The 14,427-nt window shown below is 34.6% G+C and overlaps 3 protein-coding genes across 6 annotated transcripts in view; 2 read left to right on the top strand and 1 right to left on the bottom strand.

The window, feature by feature from the left end:
* The first annotated feature begins 249 nt into the window (after positions 1–249).
* LOC124211162 (uncharacterized) lies at positions 250–5,659 on the top strand. Its single transcript, XM_046609959.2, has 3 exons — positions 250–923; positions 2,316–2,683; positions 3,112–5,659. The coding sequence occupies exons 1-3, from the start codon at positions 818–820 to the stop codon at positions 3,343–3,345; spliced, it is 708 nt and encodes a 235-aa protein (XP_046465915.1). The 5' UTR covers positions 250–817; the 3' UTR covers positions 3,346–5,659.
* The window catches only part of TFAM (mitochondrial transcription factor A), a 126,516-nt gene continuing 115,718 nt past the window's right edge, over positions 3,630–14,427 (bottom strand). Inside the window, exons 5-7 of one of the 4 annotated variants that reach the window (XM_069133918.1) lie at positions 6,616–6,738; positions 6,394–6,534; positions 3,630–3,833 (exon numbers count right to left, since the gene is read on the bottom strand). The gene's annotated coding sequence lies outside the window, so the exon portion shown is untranslated. Of the gene's footprint in view, positions 3,834–4,164; positions 6,535–6,615; positions 6,739–14,427 lie in introns of those variants that run through there. The other 3 variants (XM_069133917.1, XM_069133915.1, XM_069133916.1) reach the window with 3 other exon arrangements.
* LOC124211156 (uncharacterized) lies at positions 9,511–14,305 on the top strand. Its single transcript, XM_046609949.2, has 2 exons — positions 9,511–10,282; positions 10,379–14,305. The coding sequence occupies exon 2, from the start codon at positions 12,199–12,201 to the stop codon at positions 13,990–13,992; it is 1,794 nt and encodes a 597-aa protein (XP_046465905.1). The 5' UTR covers positions 9,511–10,282; positions 10,379–12,198; the 3' UTR covers positions 13,993–14,305.

Consider the following 14,427-nt stretch of genomic DNA (forward strand, 5'->3'; position numbering starts at 1 on the left):
TTTTTCTTCCTCGTCGATGTTTTGCTAGAATCTTTTCTTTCCCCCCCGATTCCCCATAAACGCTCTTCGACCATGAGTCCGTTTCACCAAAGGAAAAAAGACATTATTTAAATAAAATAATTGAATTTGAGTGTTCATAGGTGTTTTTTGTTTCTTTTCACGAATCAATTTTACGTTATTCAGGTTTTCTGAAAAATACTAGAATTTTCTTATGCGTACGATAATGCTACGGCCCTGGCCACATAATTCTGATCGACGGGGTTGGGAACGCTGGCTTCAGTACGAAGTTACAGTTTAGATACTGAAATGAATCTACGAAAGCGTTGTCAGTTGGCGTTATAAACCATATCACAGATTCCTTACCCTCCAACTTCCTATCGAAGCGGTTATGGTTACGGTCACGGACAATGTAAACCGTCTTTTACGGTTATGTGCTGGCAACCATAGTTTTTTTTTGGTGTGTGTGGGCGAATTTTCACAGATAATCGGGGGTTATTAAAGGATGGACAATCGCTAGTCAACACTAAACGACCAACGAACGATTCCGCACAAGCGGAACTCAATTCGAATCCAAAATATCATGAGGATCTGACGTTACTCGAATTCCCTAACCGAATTTGATTTATTAATAACGAATAAACAATTGACTATCAAACATCGAGAACTCATTATAAAACACCATCAAACAATCAACAACCGGTTAAGAACAGATCAACTTCTTTGGGTGTGAATGAGCGGCAAAGCATATGGAGCTCTTGCTCCATTTTATAAACTTCACGACTTCTAATAGAGCTTTTACTTCGTGGATTGAATAAACATGGCAGACGCGATTGCTAGACGAGAGGCTCGGCGTAAACGAATTTTGGAAAATTCAGAGACTCGATTGCAAAGAATTACTAGTGGACAGCGTATCGAACACGAAGGTGAAAATAATTATTTCGTAATCTTTTAATGATTATCAGTGGACGTATGTACGATGAATATTACATAAAATGTTTACTAATATTTCTGTAACCTAACTGCAAATTTATTGGTCAGGCTGCATTATTCGAGGCCAGAAAGAAATTGAATCGTTTTTACATGATGTCAAATAGAGGAACGATCGATTCTAAAAGTTTCCTTGTGTTTGATTTATGTTTGTGATAGTACATTTAAAAATTATCAAAAGATCCAAGTCTTGTATCTTTTCCTTGTGTTTGATTTATGTTTGTGACAGTACATTTAAAAATTATCAAAAGATCCAAGTCTTGTATATTTTTAATGCTAACTAAAGGGTAATAAGAGTTCACATTGTTCAAATTTTATAAAAAGTAATTGAAAGTTTTTAATATCGTCGGTAAAACTATGTTGCGTAGTAGCTTTGGAATTGTGTAATGAATTGTAATTATTTTGGTTTTTACCTAAGAGTTTAGTTATTTGTGGTCTAAGACCAATTATTCTTATATTAACAATAATAGTACAATTTATTTGATAGAACTAACAAGTCTCGTGCCACAAATGGTGTGGCATGTAAATAAATTTAAATAGAGATATATACTTTGGCGTACCGGTTAATAAGCCTCCAGCGTACTTTTATAAGCAAAGAAACATGCTTGTGGTGTGCACATGAACAGAATTATCATCCAAGTTTTTTCAGCATCCACATAGGTGGTGCTGAGGAGTGTATACATACACAAATATCACATATACTAGTATAAGGTGGTAACAGGCCAGGAAAACTGAGAATAGTCCGAAAATTTTATCTATTGGGAAAAGTTAGGGAATTATGATGGACCATAGGGATAAACGTACTATTTTGATAAATTGTTTTCAAACTTGGACTATGCTTCTTAAATTCAGCCAATCTAATTCTCTGAAATGGTATCGTTCAGTTTCTAATTATTTGTGTGAAATGAAGCAATACTATGTGGTTTTAAATCCATATTTATATATTAAAGGTACACAATTTCTGGAGCTTTTGGTCACAAAAGTGGCTTTAAGTTTCATGGACAAAGGTCAGGGAATTTTATTTGAACATAATTGTAACCACTGTGTAGTAACGTGTTTGAAAGGTTTGCTAGAGGCCCATAGAATGAAGATTTTCATTACCAATAACAGTTCCGTGAGACCAGTAATGAAATTTCTTATTTTTAAGTGAGCATTTTTTTACAACATGAAATATGAAGCATGAATCGAATCAATATGATTTAAATTGAAATATTGCTATGTTGATTTATAAAACTTTATATAAATTTCAACTGTTTAGACTTTAGTCTACGTAATAAAGAATCTTGAGAAATTCGAACTCACCATCACCATTACAATATGTTTTTCAGATGTTCATCCTGACCTAACCCAACCAAAGAATGACGATTTGGTCAAAACTTACTTAGAACATCAAGATTACGTAACCCTAACAGAGTCATTGCCAAATAATTTACATAGGCGTGAGGGTTCATCTATGGATGATAGTCCTGCTTTGATGAACCATATTGTACAGAATGAGACACAGAACAATACTGTTACAAACAAAATTACGAATGTACCAAACAATGATAATAAGAATGCTTCTATCAAAAAAGTATTTCAATCTGCCGATGCAGGTGTGTTATTCAGTGTATTTGGAAACAAATGGACGCTCGTACTCCTTGCAGCGCTCGTAAATATTTTATATCTTTTGCAACTGCAACGTTTCTGTGGCAAGGTAAGAATTATAAAATTGTAAGTACTCCCTTATTTCCCTATCCACCATATGAATTATATTAATGCATAAAGTGAATGTACTCGTAATCACCTAGTAATTGCTCACTATTCACAACTTTGCCAAAGACGACACCTATTTCCTCACTGGGAATTTGATCAACCCTTACAGCACAAAAATTGAAAACCAAAGATTTTACTACTATATGTTTGCATAATTATGACTTCCATTTGAAGACTGTATCAAAATTGGGTTTTGAAGTTTTCATTCGTATATATCCTAAAAGAGAATGTTTTTTCAACTGGAATGTTTCTATTTGGTGTGTATCGTCAGTGAAAAATCAGAAAATGACCAACGAAGGAATAAAATTTTAAACTAAGGTTAGAAAAATTTACGATATATTATTGTCTATATTACTCTTCATTTTGCAGGATATTCTTGTACCATTCTTTACACTGGTGTTGGTAAGACTGCATCTATTTGAAAATAAAGCAGAAATGCAGGGTGGAAACATGTTATCTGCGGTTCTAATATTGTGTAGCGTGGATCCTAAACTCGTTCGTAATCTCAGATGGGTCATGAGAATATGTAGAAAAGTTGTAGAAGAATTTTCAATCTATATCTTCAGCTTTATCGTCCTGCACAATGTGGCTTCATTGTATTAGCACGACATTGATATAACAGTTCTAACAATTGATTCGTCAAATAATGAGCTACTGCAATATACAATAAATCTTTTTTACTTGGCAACGAAACGTCGCCTGGAAATTGGATGTCAAATAATGAAACACTGTCCTTCTATAAATTAATTATAATATATATACTCATAATAAATTTTCTTTTTTTTGAAAACCTACCTCTGTATTCGAAGATTCTATCAAGGCGAATTGATTTCCAGAAAATAGAAAAGGGACAAGGAGTGTTTTTTTTTCCTTTTTAATGGGAAGTGATGCTCAAAAACGTATTTCGACCTCTTGGTCACAGCTACATTTCATTTAATCTTAATGTCTGGATTACAAATATTTGCTTAAGGAACATCTACATTTCAATCTTTACGAAATATGACGATAATCATGATTAATAATGATCCTTCCAAACGAATCACTTTAGATGATTGCAGTGAAATATTAGTTTCACCCAGTATAATGTATCCCTACAAACAGTCAAAAAACGAAATTGGTAAATAAATATTGCAGTATACATAATAAGTTTTGCGTGCAGCATATGAAAACTAGTTTGCTAATTAAGAGAAGTACTAAAAATTATGTCGATGCACAAACAAAACAGAGTATATGAGTTATATTATTATTTATTTCTGTAATTGAATAATACACACACACACACACACACACACACATATATAAGGGAGAGAGAGGCAAAATGGGCCCCTCAACAACGTTTAACGTTGGAACGATTTTGGCAACACAATTCGTTTTGTCTTTGGCCTAAAAATACATTTCAAGCATTATCGATATTTTTTGAAATTTCATTTGATTGTACAGGCAGCCCATTTTGCTCGCCTCTCCCCTATACAAATTGTTCTTAAGATGTGGAGGAGGTTCACTAGTTTAGTCGCTGCAGGGAATAGAGAGGAATGGTTTCAAGTGCAGTTAGTCTTCCTCACTGGCCATAGTATGCCCGGCAGAACCTACAAGCTAACGCATTTGGTTACGTTAGTATTAATTACTCACAAGTGATACAGCTAAGGGATTCAGATTTTATATGCGAATTTTTGGATAGGTTTTCTGTAGTTTTATATTTCTTAATTCAACTTTCTTCTTTTTAAATAATTATTTTTATTTAAAAACGCGATTTTTTGTGTCTTCTGTAAAAGCTCGTACATAAGAATTTAATTTTCTTGTTTCATTATGGGTGAACAGCGGAGACCAACAGTTCAAGTACATATACTTCTAGTCGTGGAGAAAATATTTTTAAAAATGCAGTTTTTCTCCACATTTTTATGGACCTTCCTTAGGATAATTGATACTAATATGTAAGTAAGTTACTTGGTTTATATACCTTTTAATTTTAAATCATTTTAAGGATTAGCAAAACTTTTAACCTTTGAAACAAGTTACAAGGGTCTAGTTACTTAGAAATTATATAAATAGTCGGTCGATGGAACTTGTTTAAGGCAGTATTCTACTTTACATCTTTGAAAAAAACGCTATTTTTGTGAATTGTTTCTGAGAATACTATTGAAGATATGGATGTAGGGTGTGAAATGCTTAATAAATACACTCTTGAAGTACATAAAAAAAACTTTCTTCATTTATTTTATACATTTTTTATGCATGTAAAGTATGGTCAAAACCAACACCTCAAACAGTAGGTAACGTTGCCGTCGTCGTAAAATCTTGCCGACGGATGGTCTGAACCAAAAAAATCAGATAGTTTTATGTTAAGTATGACTCCAGGAACCGATCTAAGTAGAATATTTTATGTATGTGCAAAATCAACAAAATGACGGCTAAAATACGAAAGAAAAAAAAAATTGCGTTTTTTTTGCAATAAAAATATAGTTACAATTAAAATTTCAAGTTGATTGTAGTTAGGTCCGTTGATACAAACATATAGAATATGTGTTCAAAATTTCATAAGGATCGGTCCAATAGTTTTTGAGTTTTCACGACCACGATACTTGAAAACGTTGTTTCCGAGAAAAACGCGTTTAAAGTTTTTGTAAGTGACAAATCGTAGAAAAAATGATCTTACGCTCCATCAGCGATACCTGGGCCATATAATATGCCTTCAACTTGTTCCAGGTGAGTATGGTCATCTAATCTAGCCTGCTATTTTTGAGTTCTGCTCTCCTTAGAAGCCTCAATCGAGCGGCGGTTCTCTCGAACGATGCGCTGTTGGTCGCGCATATTGTTGAACTGCATGGTGGTTTGGCCGATTTTCATGCCCATAATTTCCAGTATTTTCAAAACTGGGCTGAATCTTTCTAAAATTTTGAGCTAACATTCTTGAATATATTTACTTTCGAAAAAAGTAAAAAAAAATTTTTTTTCACAGTTGTAAAGTAGAATACTGCCTTAACAGAAAGTGTATATTTTCCAGATACAACATTTACTCAAATGACTAGTTACTTATTAGTTAAGATTAACAGGGCATCAACTATATTATTTACAGAAGAGTACTTGAAAAAAAAGCTATGCTCATTGTCAAGGTTGGGAATGCCTTAGAATGAAGCTGTATATAATATGTAACTTAATTACATCCGGAGAATGGTAGAAAAACTGTATGAATTAGAAAAAAAATTGCTACCGACCAAGTTAATATACATTAAACAGACATATTACTGACATACTCTTTGAGTCAAACATAGTAAAATCTTTTATTATTCTGACACTACCCCATGTGCACACGTACAAGTGAATTTCGCGGGAAGAATTGTCGAAGAGGAGAGACTACTTTTCGAATGTTTTGTAACGAAATGATTCCTTATTCAAAATTTTTGTGGGTGAAATAGCAGTGGCAGATCACAGTTAAATTGAAAGTAACGAAAGAAATTGTTATAACATATTCCGTGACAGCTGGACAGGCTTGTTCATACACCACGTCACATGGCTGCCACGGAAATGACTGAATAGCATTTCGGTTGTTTAACGATTCACGGCACTTAGATACCACTAGAATTTATTCCACCCACAACAAAACAGCAGCGTGAATAGGATAATTGCAACTCCATTGTTAGTTAAGCTCTATACCTATACTGATATTTTGTGTCTGAGCCTTCGCTTGACCCATATGAAATTATCTTCTGCCATGGACTTATGGACGGAGCCTCTCCCAGCGGGGCTGAAGCGAAAGACGGAAGGGGCATCAGCGCCGTCAGCCATATTGATGAGCTAAATAGATATAGATATACATATACAGCTAAATAGATATACATATGAATACCACGGATTATATAAGCGTTTACGGCTTGCCTTTGACCAGCCCCCTGACACACACTGTTAAAAGTGGTTCGCAAAATGTCCCTCGATTCTGCCGCCAATTCCCACCAGTAGTGAGCGAGCATGTCACAAGTCTACTAGTGCCACGTAGAGGAACTAAAAAACGGGGACAAAACACGTACAATTTTTTAGTATGCGAGCAGTGGCGAGTGTCAGGGACCTGCCTTTGACGGATCGTTGTTGTTATTGTACAGGTTAGGTCAGAAGGTAACCAATAATTTTCCACAACGATATTTTTAATTGAATAGTGAGTGAGAATAATATACAACATGCCTTATTGTGTAGCTCCTAAGTGCAAAAACAGATCTTTTTCAAAACCCAAAAATCAATGTGAGATTGAAGTAGAGAATAAGACTACATTTCATCTTTAAGTATAAGTAACGCTTCTGGAACTGTAAATAATGTCAATGCTGTGATACCGAGTAATGTACTTAATTCTATATTCATTCAAGTTTTCCGAAGAATATTGAGAGGCGTAGGATATGGATTGATAAGATGGGGTTGACGAACATAAGTATGCTAAAGTATGCTTATTTGGGCATTTCTCCACTAAATGGAAAATCGCTGTCCCTAGCTAAATTTATGAAATAAATCTTAAAATTTCTCAGTTTTTTGTATCAATACCGACATAGAATTAGGTATTCTTGGCACGCCATAGCTTATTTAGTAATTTAATAATGGAATATTCGAATAAATGAACCTCAGACGTCTCAAAACACAGTCCCCTGGTACGTCCCTTTTCCAGAATTACAAATCTTGTTACAAATATTTATTTTTGTGCCGTTGATAATTGAATAAAAAATATCCAAATACATTAACAAAAATAGTTAGCATCTTTATACATCACAATTATATTTTTATAATAGAATTTTAATTAAAATATCCATGTGTGAATGCTGTCCTCAAATTATTAAAATAGTCCCCTGTTAAAACTTTAAAACCGCGCTGAAGTCATATTTAGTTTTGGCGCGAAGTATTTAGATTGCGAAACGGAACGCAATCAGTGTGAAGTTTGCTCGGTTGTGTCGCTAGCGGGCAGCCACCATTTTGTTAGGTGCTACTACTGCGTCTTCTGGTGAACCACGCGTCTCGGCCGTTAGTAAAAACATTCCCCTGGTAAGCCTTTTTTTTTTTACTATTTTAAGAGTTTTGATAACGATAATTTGTTTAAAATAATTGATCATTTAGTATGTAGCCACATCTGTTGCGTTTATCTGAATGTTTTTAAATGATATTGTTTTATTAAGTATTCATGTAAAAATTACAGTCCCCTGGCCAACAGTCCCCTGTCATTTCATAGCACAGGGGACTGTTCCTACCACAGGGGACTGTTCATACTACTGTTTTCTTAGGTTTTGATCACAAAGAGTAACGTTTCTATCGTAGGTATTATCTCAAAATGCCACTGAAAAAGAAGTCACCCAGAACAAGAGAAGAAATACTTGAACAAAAACGTATAGCTGAGCGTTTGAGATATCGACGACTTAAAAATGACCCTCAAAAAAAAGAAGAATTGAAAGATAAAGAAAGGCAGAAGTATCAACAGAAAAAAGAAAAAGGTAAAAGAAAATTAGTTAAAGATATGAGTCTTCGTGAGCATAAGGCTGTAAAAAAGGTTTGGAGAAAGCATTGTTCTAAGTATCGTGTAAAAAAAAAAGTCATGAAACTAACTGTAACTTTTATGAAAATTTGTGATAAGAAGGGCCATAAGTTTAGAATGGACGAAAATGATATTTCTGATGTCAGTTTTGACCAAATATTGCAGAAGTTACCAGATCCAGATCTAAGTCTAAAAGAGAGAACATTATTTTATTATTTTCCTGTATCTGTACCGGTCTTTCAGAAGAATTAATTAATTTACATATTTTTCCCTAAAGTACAATGTTAAGACTGATTTTTTTGTAAGGTGTTTACAATTAATGTTAATTATTTTAGTTACTTCAAAAGTATTATGTCGACTTAAAATATCGGCTGTGATAATTAATTAGCAGTAGTAATGTTTCTTTGTTTATTATTTTTTATATTTTTTGGTTCTGTGTTAAAAAGCAGGATACCATTTTTTTCATTATTATGAAGATTGACTTTAGTGTCATAGTTTAAAAGTTTAGAAGTTTTAGTTAAGAAGTTGTCTTAGTTTAACAGTATTTTTAAAACTTAATTGTTTTGTGAAGTTTAACGCAACTGTTATTGGGCTTAAGAAAAGTCACTATAATAAGTAAGATTTGTTATAATACTGTTGATTTTATTAAAAAAATTACATATTTTAAGAATGGTAAAGAAAAATAAAGAGTTTTATTACTTAAACAAAAATACTAATTGTTTTTGTCCATAAAACATTCCCCTGGATAGTTACAACAGTCCCCTGTCACGGTTTTGCGAAAAATCGTCCATAACTCAAAAACCAAGTGGAAAATGTGTGGGCTTTTTTAAGATATATATTTAATTTACTATTGCCCTTAATTTTATTGACAAACATTCTCAACATTTAATAAAATTACTTCAGGACAGTCTTGTATGGACGAATTTCCAAATAGCAGAGAAACGCCCATTTATGTTCATGTCACTTTTCACCGGAATCATTCGATCGAATATCTGCCTTCAAAGTTAGGCTGAAAGATGATGCTATTCCAAATGTGAGTTCAATTCATAGTTTTTTAATACAAATATATTTCAGCATGTGAATATAAATCATATATTTATGTAGGTTTGCATCCAGAAGAATGCTGTCTTGCAAGACACATGCAGCGTTGATAAAAAACAAGATTGCTCTGAAGCCACAGAAAGTTTTCTCTCAGATGGGGTCGCATTGCACCCTGAAGCAGCGGAACCTTCGTCTTCATTTTTGAATATTAATATATATATAATTTTGAATTCACATACTCCAGGATAGTGAGACAAATTTTGCACAATTAGTACCTAATTCATATTTTTTAGAAAACATTTTTTCCCATTCTGCCTTGTTAACTTTGAATTAAGGTAGTTCTGTATGTACACGTATCAGCCAAAAGTTTCGACCGTAGTGTACAGTAAGATCTCATACGTACGTGGCGCTACCTGTCTCGAACTTTTGGCGATGCTGTACACTGTTCATGTCCTACACAATCACACCTTATGCATGGATAGGGCCCTTACACATATAGAGAGCGCCTCTGTAAACTTGGCAACATCGCAATTTTTCAGTATATAGTAGCGTCCAACGTGAAAGTGTCAGAGTTCTGTAAAGTTATATTTGTTTTGTGAAAAAAAAATCTTGATAATGGCAACCAAACGCGAATCAAGGGTCAGTTTGTGAAGAAAAAAGTGCTTGATAAAAAACTAAAAGCAGTTTCCGCCATGTGTCGAGCGAATGCCGCTAAACGAGAGGACAGTGGACATAACCTCCATGATCGGCAACAAGAATTTGCTGTCGAAGGGCGCCGAATCGTCGATTTAGAATATCTGGCCCAACAATTGAAGTGTATTCGCTGCAAAAAAGATATTTTATTGAGGAAAGCGGTGAAAGAAACGCGAATGGGATTGAACTCAATTCTGCACATTGCCTGCGACGAGTGTTGTTCTATAACCCAAGTACGCACAGGCAAAACACACGTAACGTTGGAAAATAAGACGCACGCTGATCTGAATACGAAAGCTGTATTGGGTGAGTTATTTTTTCAATTGTGCAAAATATAGAAATTAATTCGAAGAACGGATTAACCTGCCAAGGATATGCCTAATATCAAAATGCATTTTACAGGTGCAGTTCATTCTGGCATTGGAGAAACGGCGTTGAACAAATTATTGACTTGTTTAAACATCCCAACCATCGGGTCCCATGTTTTTAAAAAATATGAAAGAGAAATTGGACCAGCATTGGAAGCTGCTGCGAAAGATTCCTGCCGTAGAGCTGCTGAAGAGGAAAAGAAATTAGTTATAGAGAATATGGAAAGATTGTGCCAGGAATTGTAAGTTTTCACAACAATCTAATATTTCTATAAGAATCCTACATCCCAGTGGATAAGACTGAGACGGTGCAAGAGCTCTCACTAGCATCTGAGTTCATTCGCAGTGTCACCTTTGCATACTGGAATGCAGGATTGCTATAGATTTTTTCCGGCGCCTCGACACCAAGTATTAACTTGCGGTCAAGCTGCTATTGTGACTTCAGTGTTTATTGTTGAGAAAAAAAAACGTACGTGTAATTTTTGCAAATGTGACTTATCTCAATAATTAACTCCACGGTGTCTGTTATCGTAATGAAAATAGTTATCATGGCATACAACACCGTAAGAAATTTTTTGAAATAAATTTTACTGCTGCGTCAGGAATCTAGATTTTGTGTCATCGCAGTCAACATTCAATGCAGCGAAATGATAAATTCTCACTGCGGTGACAGATATTGTAGAGGAAATAGTTATGGTATACAACACTGTAAGAAATTTTGTAAAATAAATTTTACTGCTGCGTCAGGAATCTAGATTTTGTGTCATCGCAGTCAACATTCAATGCAGCGAAATGATAAATTCTCACTGCGGTGACAGATATTGTAGAGGAAATAGTTATGGTATACAACACTGTAAGAAATTTTGTAAAATAAATTTTACTGCTGTGTCAGGAATCTAGATTTTGTGTCATCGCAGTCAACATTCAATGCAGCGAAATGACAAATTCTCACTGCGGTGACAGATATTGTAGAGGAAATAGTTATGGTATACAACACTGTAAGAAATTTTGTAAAATAAATTTTACTGCTGCGTCAGGAATCTAGATTTTGTGTCATCGCAGTCAACATTCAATGCAGCGAAATGATAAATTCTCACTGCGGTGACAGATATTGTAGAGGAAATAGTTATGGTATACAACACTGTAAGAAATTTTGTAAAATCAATTTTACTGCTGCGTCAGGTGAAATGATATAGATTTAGTGTCATCGCAGTCAATATTCATTGCAGTGAAATGATAAATTCTCACTGCGTTGAGCATAACATTTTATCAGCGTGGCACTCCATCTCCCTTTTTATGAATCCCTTATTGTAATTATATTAAATTTGTATATAGCGGTGAGAATCAAATCCATCTGTAAATTGATATTTTTTTAAATAGCAAATATGGTTATACTTGATATTTTAAAGAATTTGTAACTTAGAGTTCGGCTACAAGGTGGAAAATTTTATATAACTTTTCGCTGTTGAAACTATTGCAACAGTGACATAATGGCATATGTAATAGACATATATATGGTGATGATAAAAAACAATAAATTGGAATAAAATGCTTATCGTTCTTTTCGTTATCAGGCCACTAGATATAGTCGACGAAGTTTATCCATTCGCGCGGACCCTCGGCTCTCTCACTAACCCTAACCTTCATCCTCAAACAATCGACGATGATGTAAGGAGAAGAGAGGAATTTGACACAGCAATAGGGAACATCGTGAATATCATCGTTTCCTATGATATGGGCTGGAGCAAGCGGGGCAATGGCCGAAGCTACAATAATTTAAATGGCTATGGTACGATTGTCGGTTTTCTGAGTTGAAAAGTGCTGGACTTTGCAGTGCGAAATCGGAAATATAGAATGTGTACCAACGGCCACAGCAAATCCGATCACGAGTGTAGGCAAAATTTTTGCGGCAGTGCGAAGGCGATGGAGTCTGACGTAGGCGCCGCTCTGGTCAACGAGAGTTCGATTCTCAAAGATATCGGGCTGAACGTGAGAGTTCTGATAGGGGACGAGGATAGTTCAACGATCGCAGCAGTACGACAGGGAAATCTTCAAACAGTCTTCAAACTCGCAGACAGCAATCATTTGAAGAAAAATTTTGCCAATGCTTTGTATGAACTACGAAAAGGTTACAGTGAAATGAGAAACAAGGAAGTTATTCCTCATTTGAAAAAATGTTTTTCTTACGCACTAGTGCAAAATAAAGGACATAGTGCCGAGTTAGGGAAAACTATTCGCAATATCCCTGAGCATGTTTTTGGCCAGCATGAAAATTGTGGAGTTTGGTGTAAAGGTACACATAAAATTGAACTGAAAAATCAGCAATTATACACCAAGCTTTCAGAGCTATTTGGCAAATATGCTGACAATGCTGCAAAATTTTCTGTTGCTGCCTCCAGTCAAGCTAATGAAAGTATTAACAATATAATGGCTCACAAAGCACCTAAAAATTGCTGCTACAGCCTGAGCGAATCAGGGGACTACCGATTAGCTAGCACTGTATGCACAAAAAACGAAGGCGAAAAGCACATCATGGACGTCAACTCGAAATTGAATGTATCACCGGGGAAGCACACTGCATCTTTCGCGAAGGTGTTGGACACAAAAAGAAAAAAACGAGCGATGAAGGCAAAATTACCAACAACTAAAGCTCGAAGAAATTTATTGGCACGAAAAAAAGAAGCCTCCAGGAAGTCGATGGAGCAATCTGAAGGGATTCATTATGAAACTAACTGCGGCATCAACTCTTGTTCAGAGAGCAGGGGAACTGTTGATTTTCGACTTCTCTTAGATATTTTGCCAACCATCGCAGTATCGGTAGACAGCTGCAATATAATATATTTCGATTTGGAGACGTCTGGGTTCTCGAAGGACTCAGAAATTTTACAAATCGCAGCAAAATTTGAGAATTCAACATTCAGCGTCTATCTCCATCCGTCCAAGTCGATTGATGCTGATGCTTCCCGGGTTACGGGGTTGAAATACGTTGGAGAAAAACTGTATTTCTACAGCAAAGAAGTAGCCACAATTGCGCCTCGTGAAGCTCTAATTTCATTTCAACAGTTTCTCGAATTTTCATCGAAGCCATGCGTTTTGGTTGCTCATAATGCATCGTTCGACTCCTCTCATTTACTGCGATATATAATAGATTACGGTATGATCGAGAGTTTTAAAAATATCGCAGGGTTTTCAGATAGTTTGACTGTGATGAAAAAAGTTTTGCCTGAACGAAAAGCCGAAAAAAAAAGTTTCAATTTACCAATTTTAGCCCGCGACTTATTGAATTTTGGAACATCCGATAAATTTCATGAAGCCCTATTCGATGTTGAAACTCTCGTGAAACTATGTGATACTTTTGCCAAAAAGGAAATGTTTCTTGAAGTTTGTAAGCTTTATAAAGAAGTGATAATGGTGAAACTCCTGTCACCAAGTCTAAAATATTTGAAAGGCGTGATATCAAATCAAATGATTCTGAAAATAGCAGGAGCCGGAATTCATTATGAAATTTTAAAAGAGGTGTACGCGAAAGATGGCGACATCGGAATAAAATCTTTATTATCGGAGAAAACGATCTCAAATAAACCACGGGTTACAAAAGCGAAAAAAATAATCGAGACGGTAGTTGAACACCTGAGAAACAAGGGTTAATTTTTGTTTATCAGTAATTGACATTTATATTTAAAAGTTTTCATCTGAAAAAAAATGTTATTATTGTTATCAATGTTAAAAAAAAATGTATGCATTGAATTTATTTTTTACTTTGTCCGCAATATTTGTTTTTATATACGTATATTCGACGCGCACGATCATAATATATATGACACAATATACGTGAAACTAACGCTTTACAAAAGTGAAAAAAAATAATCAAGACCGTTGTTGAACACCTGAGAAACAAGCGTTAATTTTTGTTCATCAATAATTGATATTTCTATTTGAAAGTTTTTATTTGACAAAAATTTTATTATCGTTATCAGTACTTAAAAAAAAAAGTTATTCATTGAATTTATTTTTACTTTGTCCGCAATTTTTGTTTATATATATATATATATATATATATATATATATATATATCTATATATA

This window comes from Neodiprion pinetum, chromosome 2 (genome assembly GCF_021155775.2).
Source record: "Neodiprion pinetum isolate iyNeoPine1 chromosome 2, iyNeoPine1.2, whole genome shotgun sequence".
Taxonomy (NCBI): Eukaryota; Metazoa; Arthropoda; class Insecta; order Hymenoptera; family Diprionidae; genus Neodiprion; species Neodiprion pinetum.

Bases quoted from the DNA above. Each gene is read 5' to 3' on its own strand.
- LOC124211156 (XM_046609949.2), top strand. From the start codon at position 12,199: ATGTGTACCAACGGCCACAGCAAATCCGATCACGAGTGTAGGCAAAAT.
- LOC124211162 (XM_046609959.2), top strand. From the start codon at position 818: ATGGCAGACGCGATTGCTAGACGAGAGGCTCGGCGTAAACGAATTTTG. The intron at 924-2,315 runs GTGAAAATAATT...TATGTTTTTCAG, and splicing joins ACAGCGTATCGAACACGAAG to ATGTTCATCCTGACCTAACC. The intron at 2,684-3,111 runs GTAAGAATTATA...TTCATTTTGCAG, and splicing joins TGCAACGTTTCTGTGGCAAG to GATATTCTTGTACCATTCTT.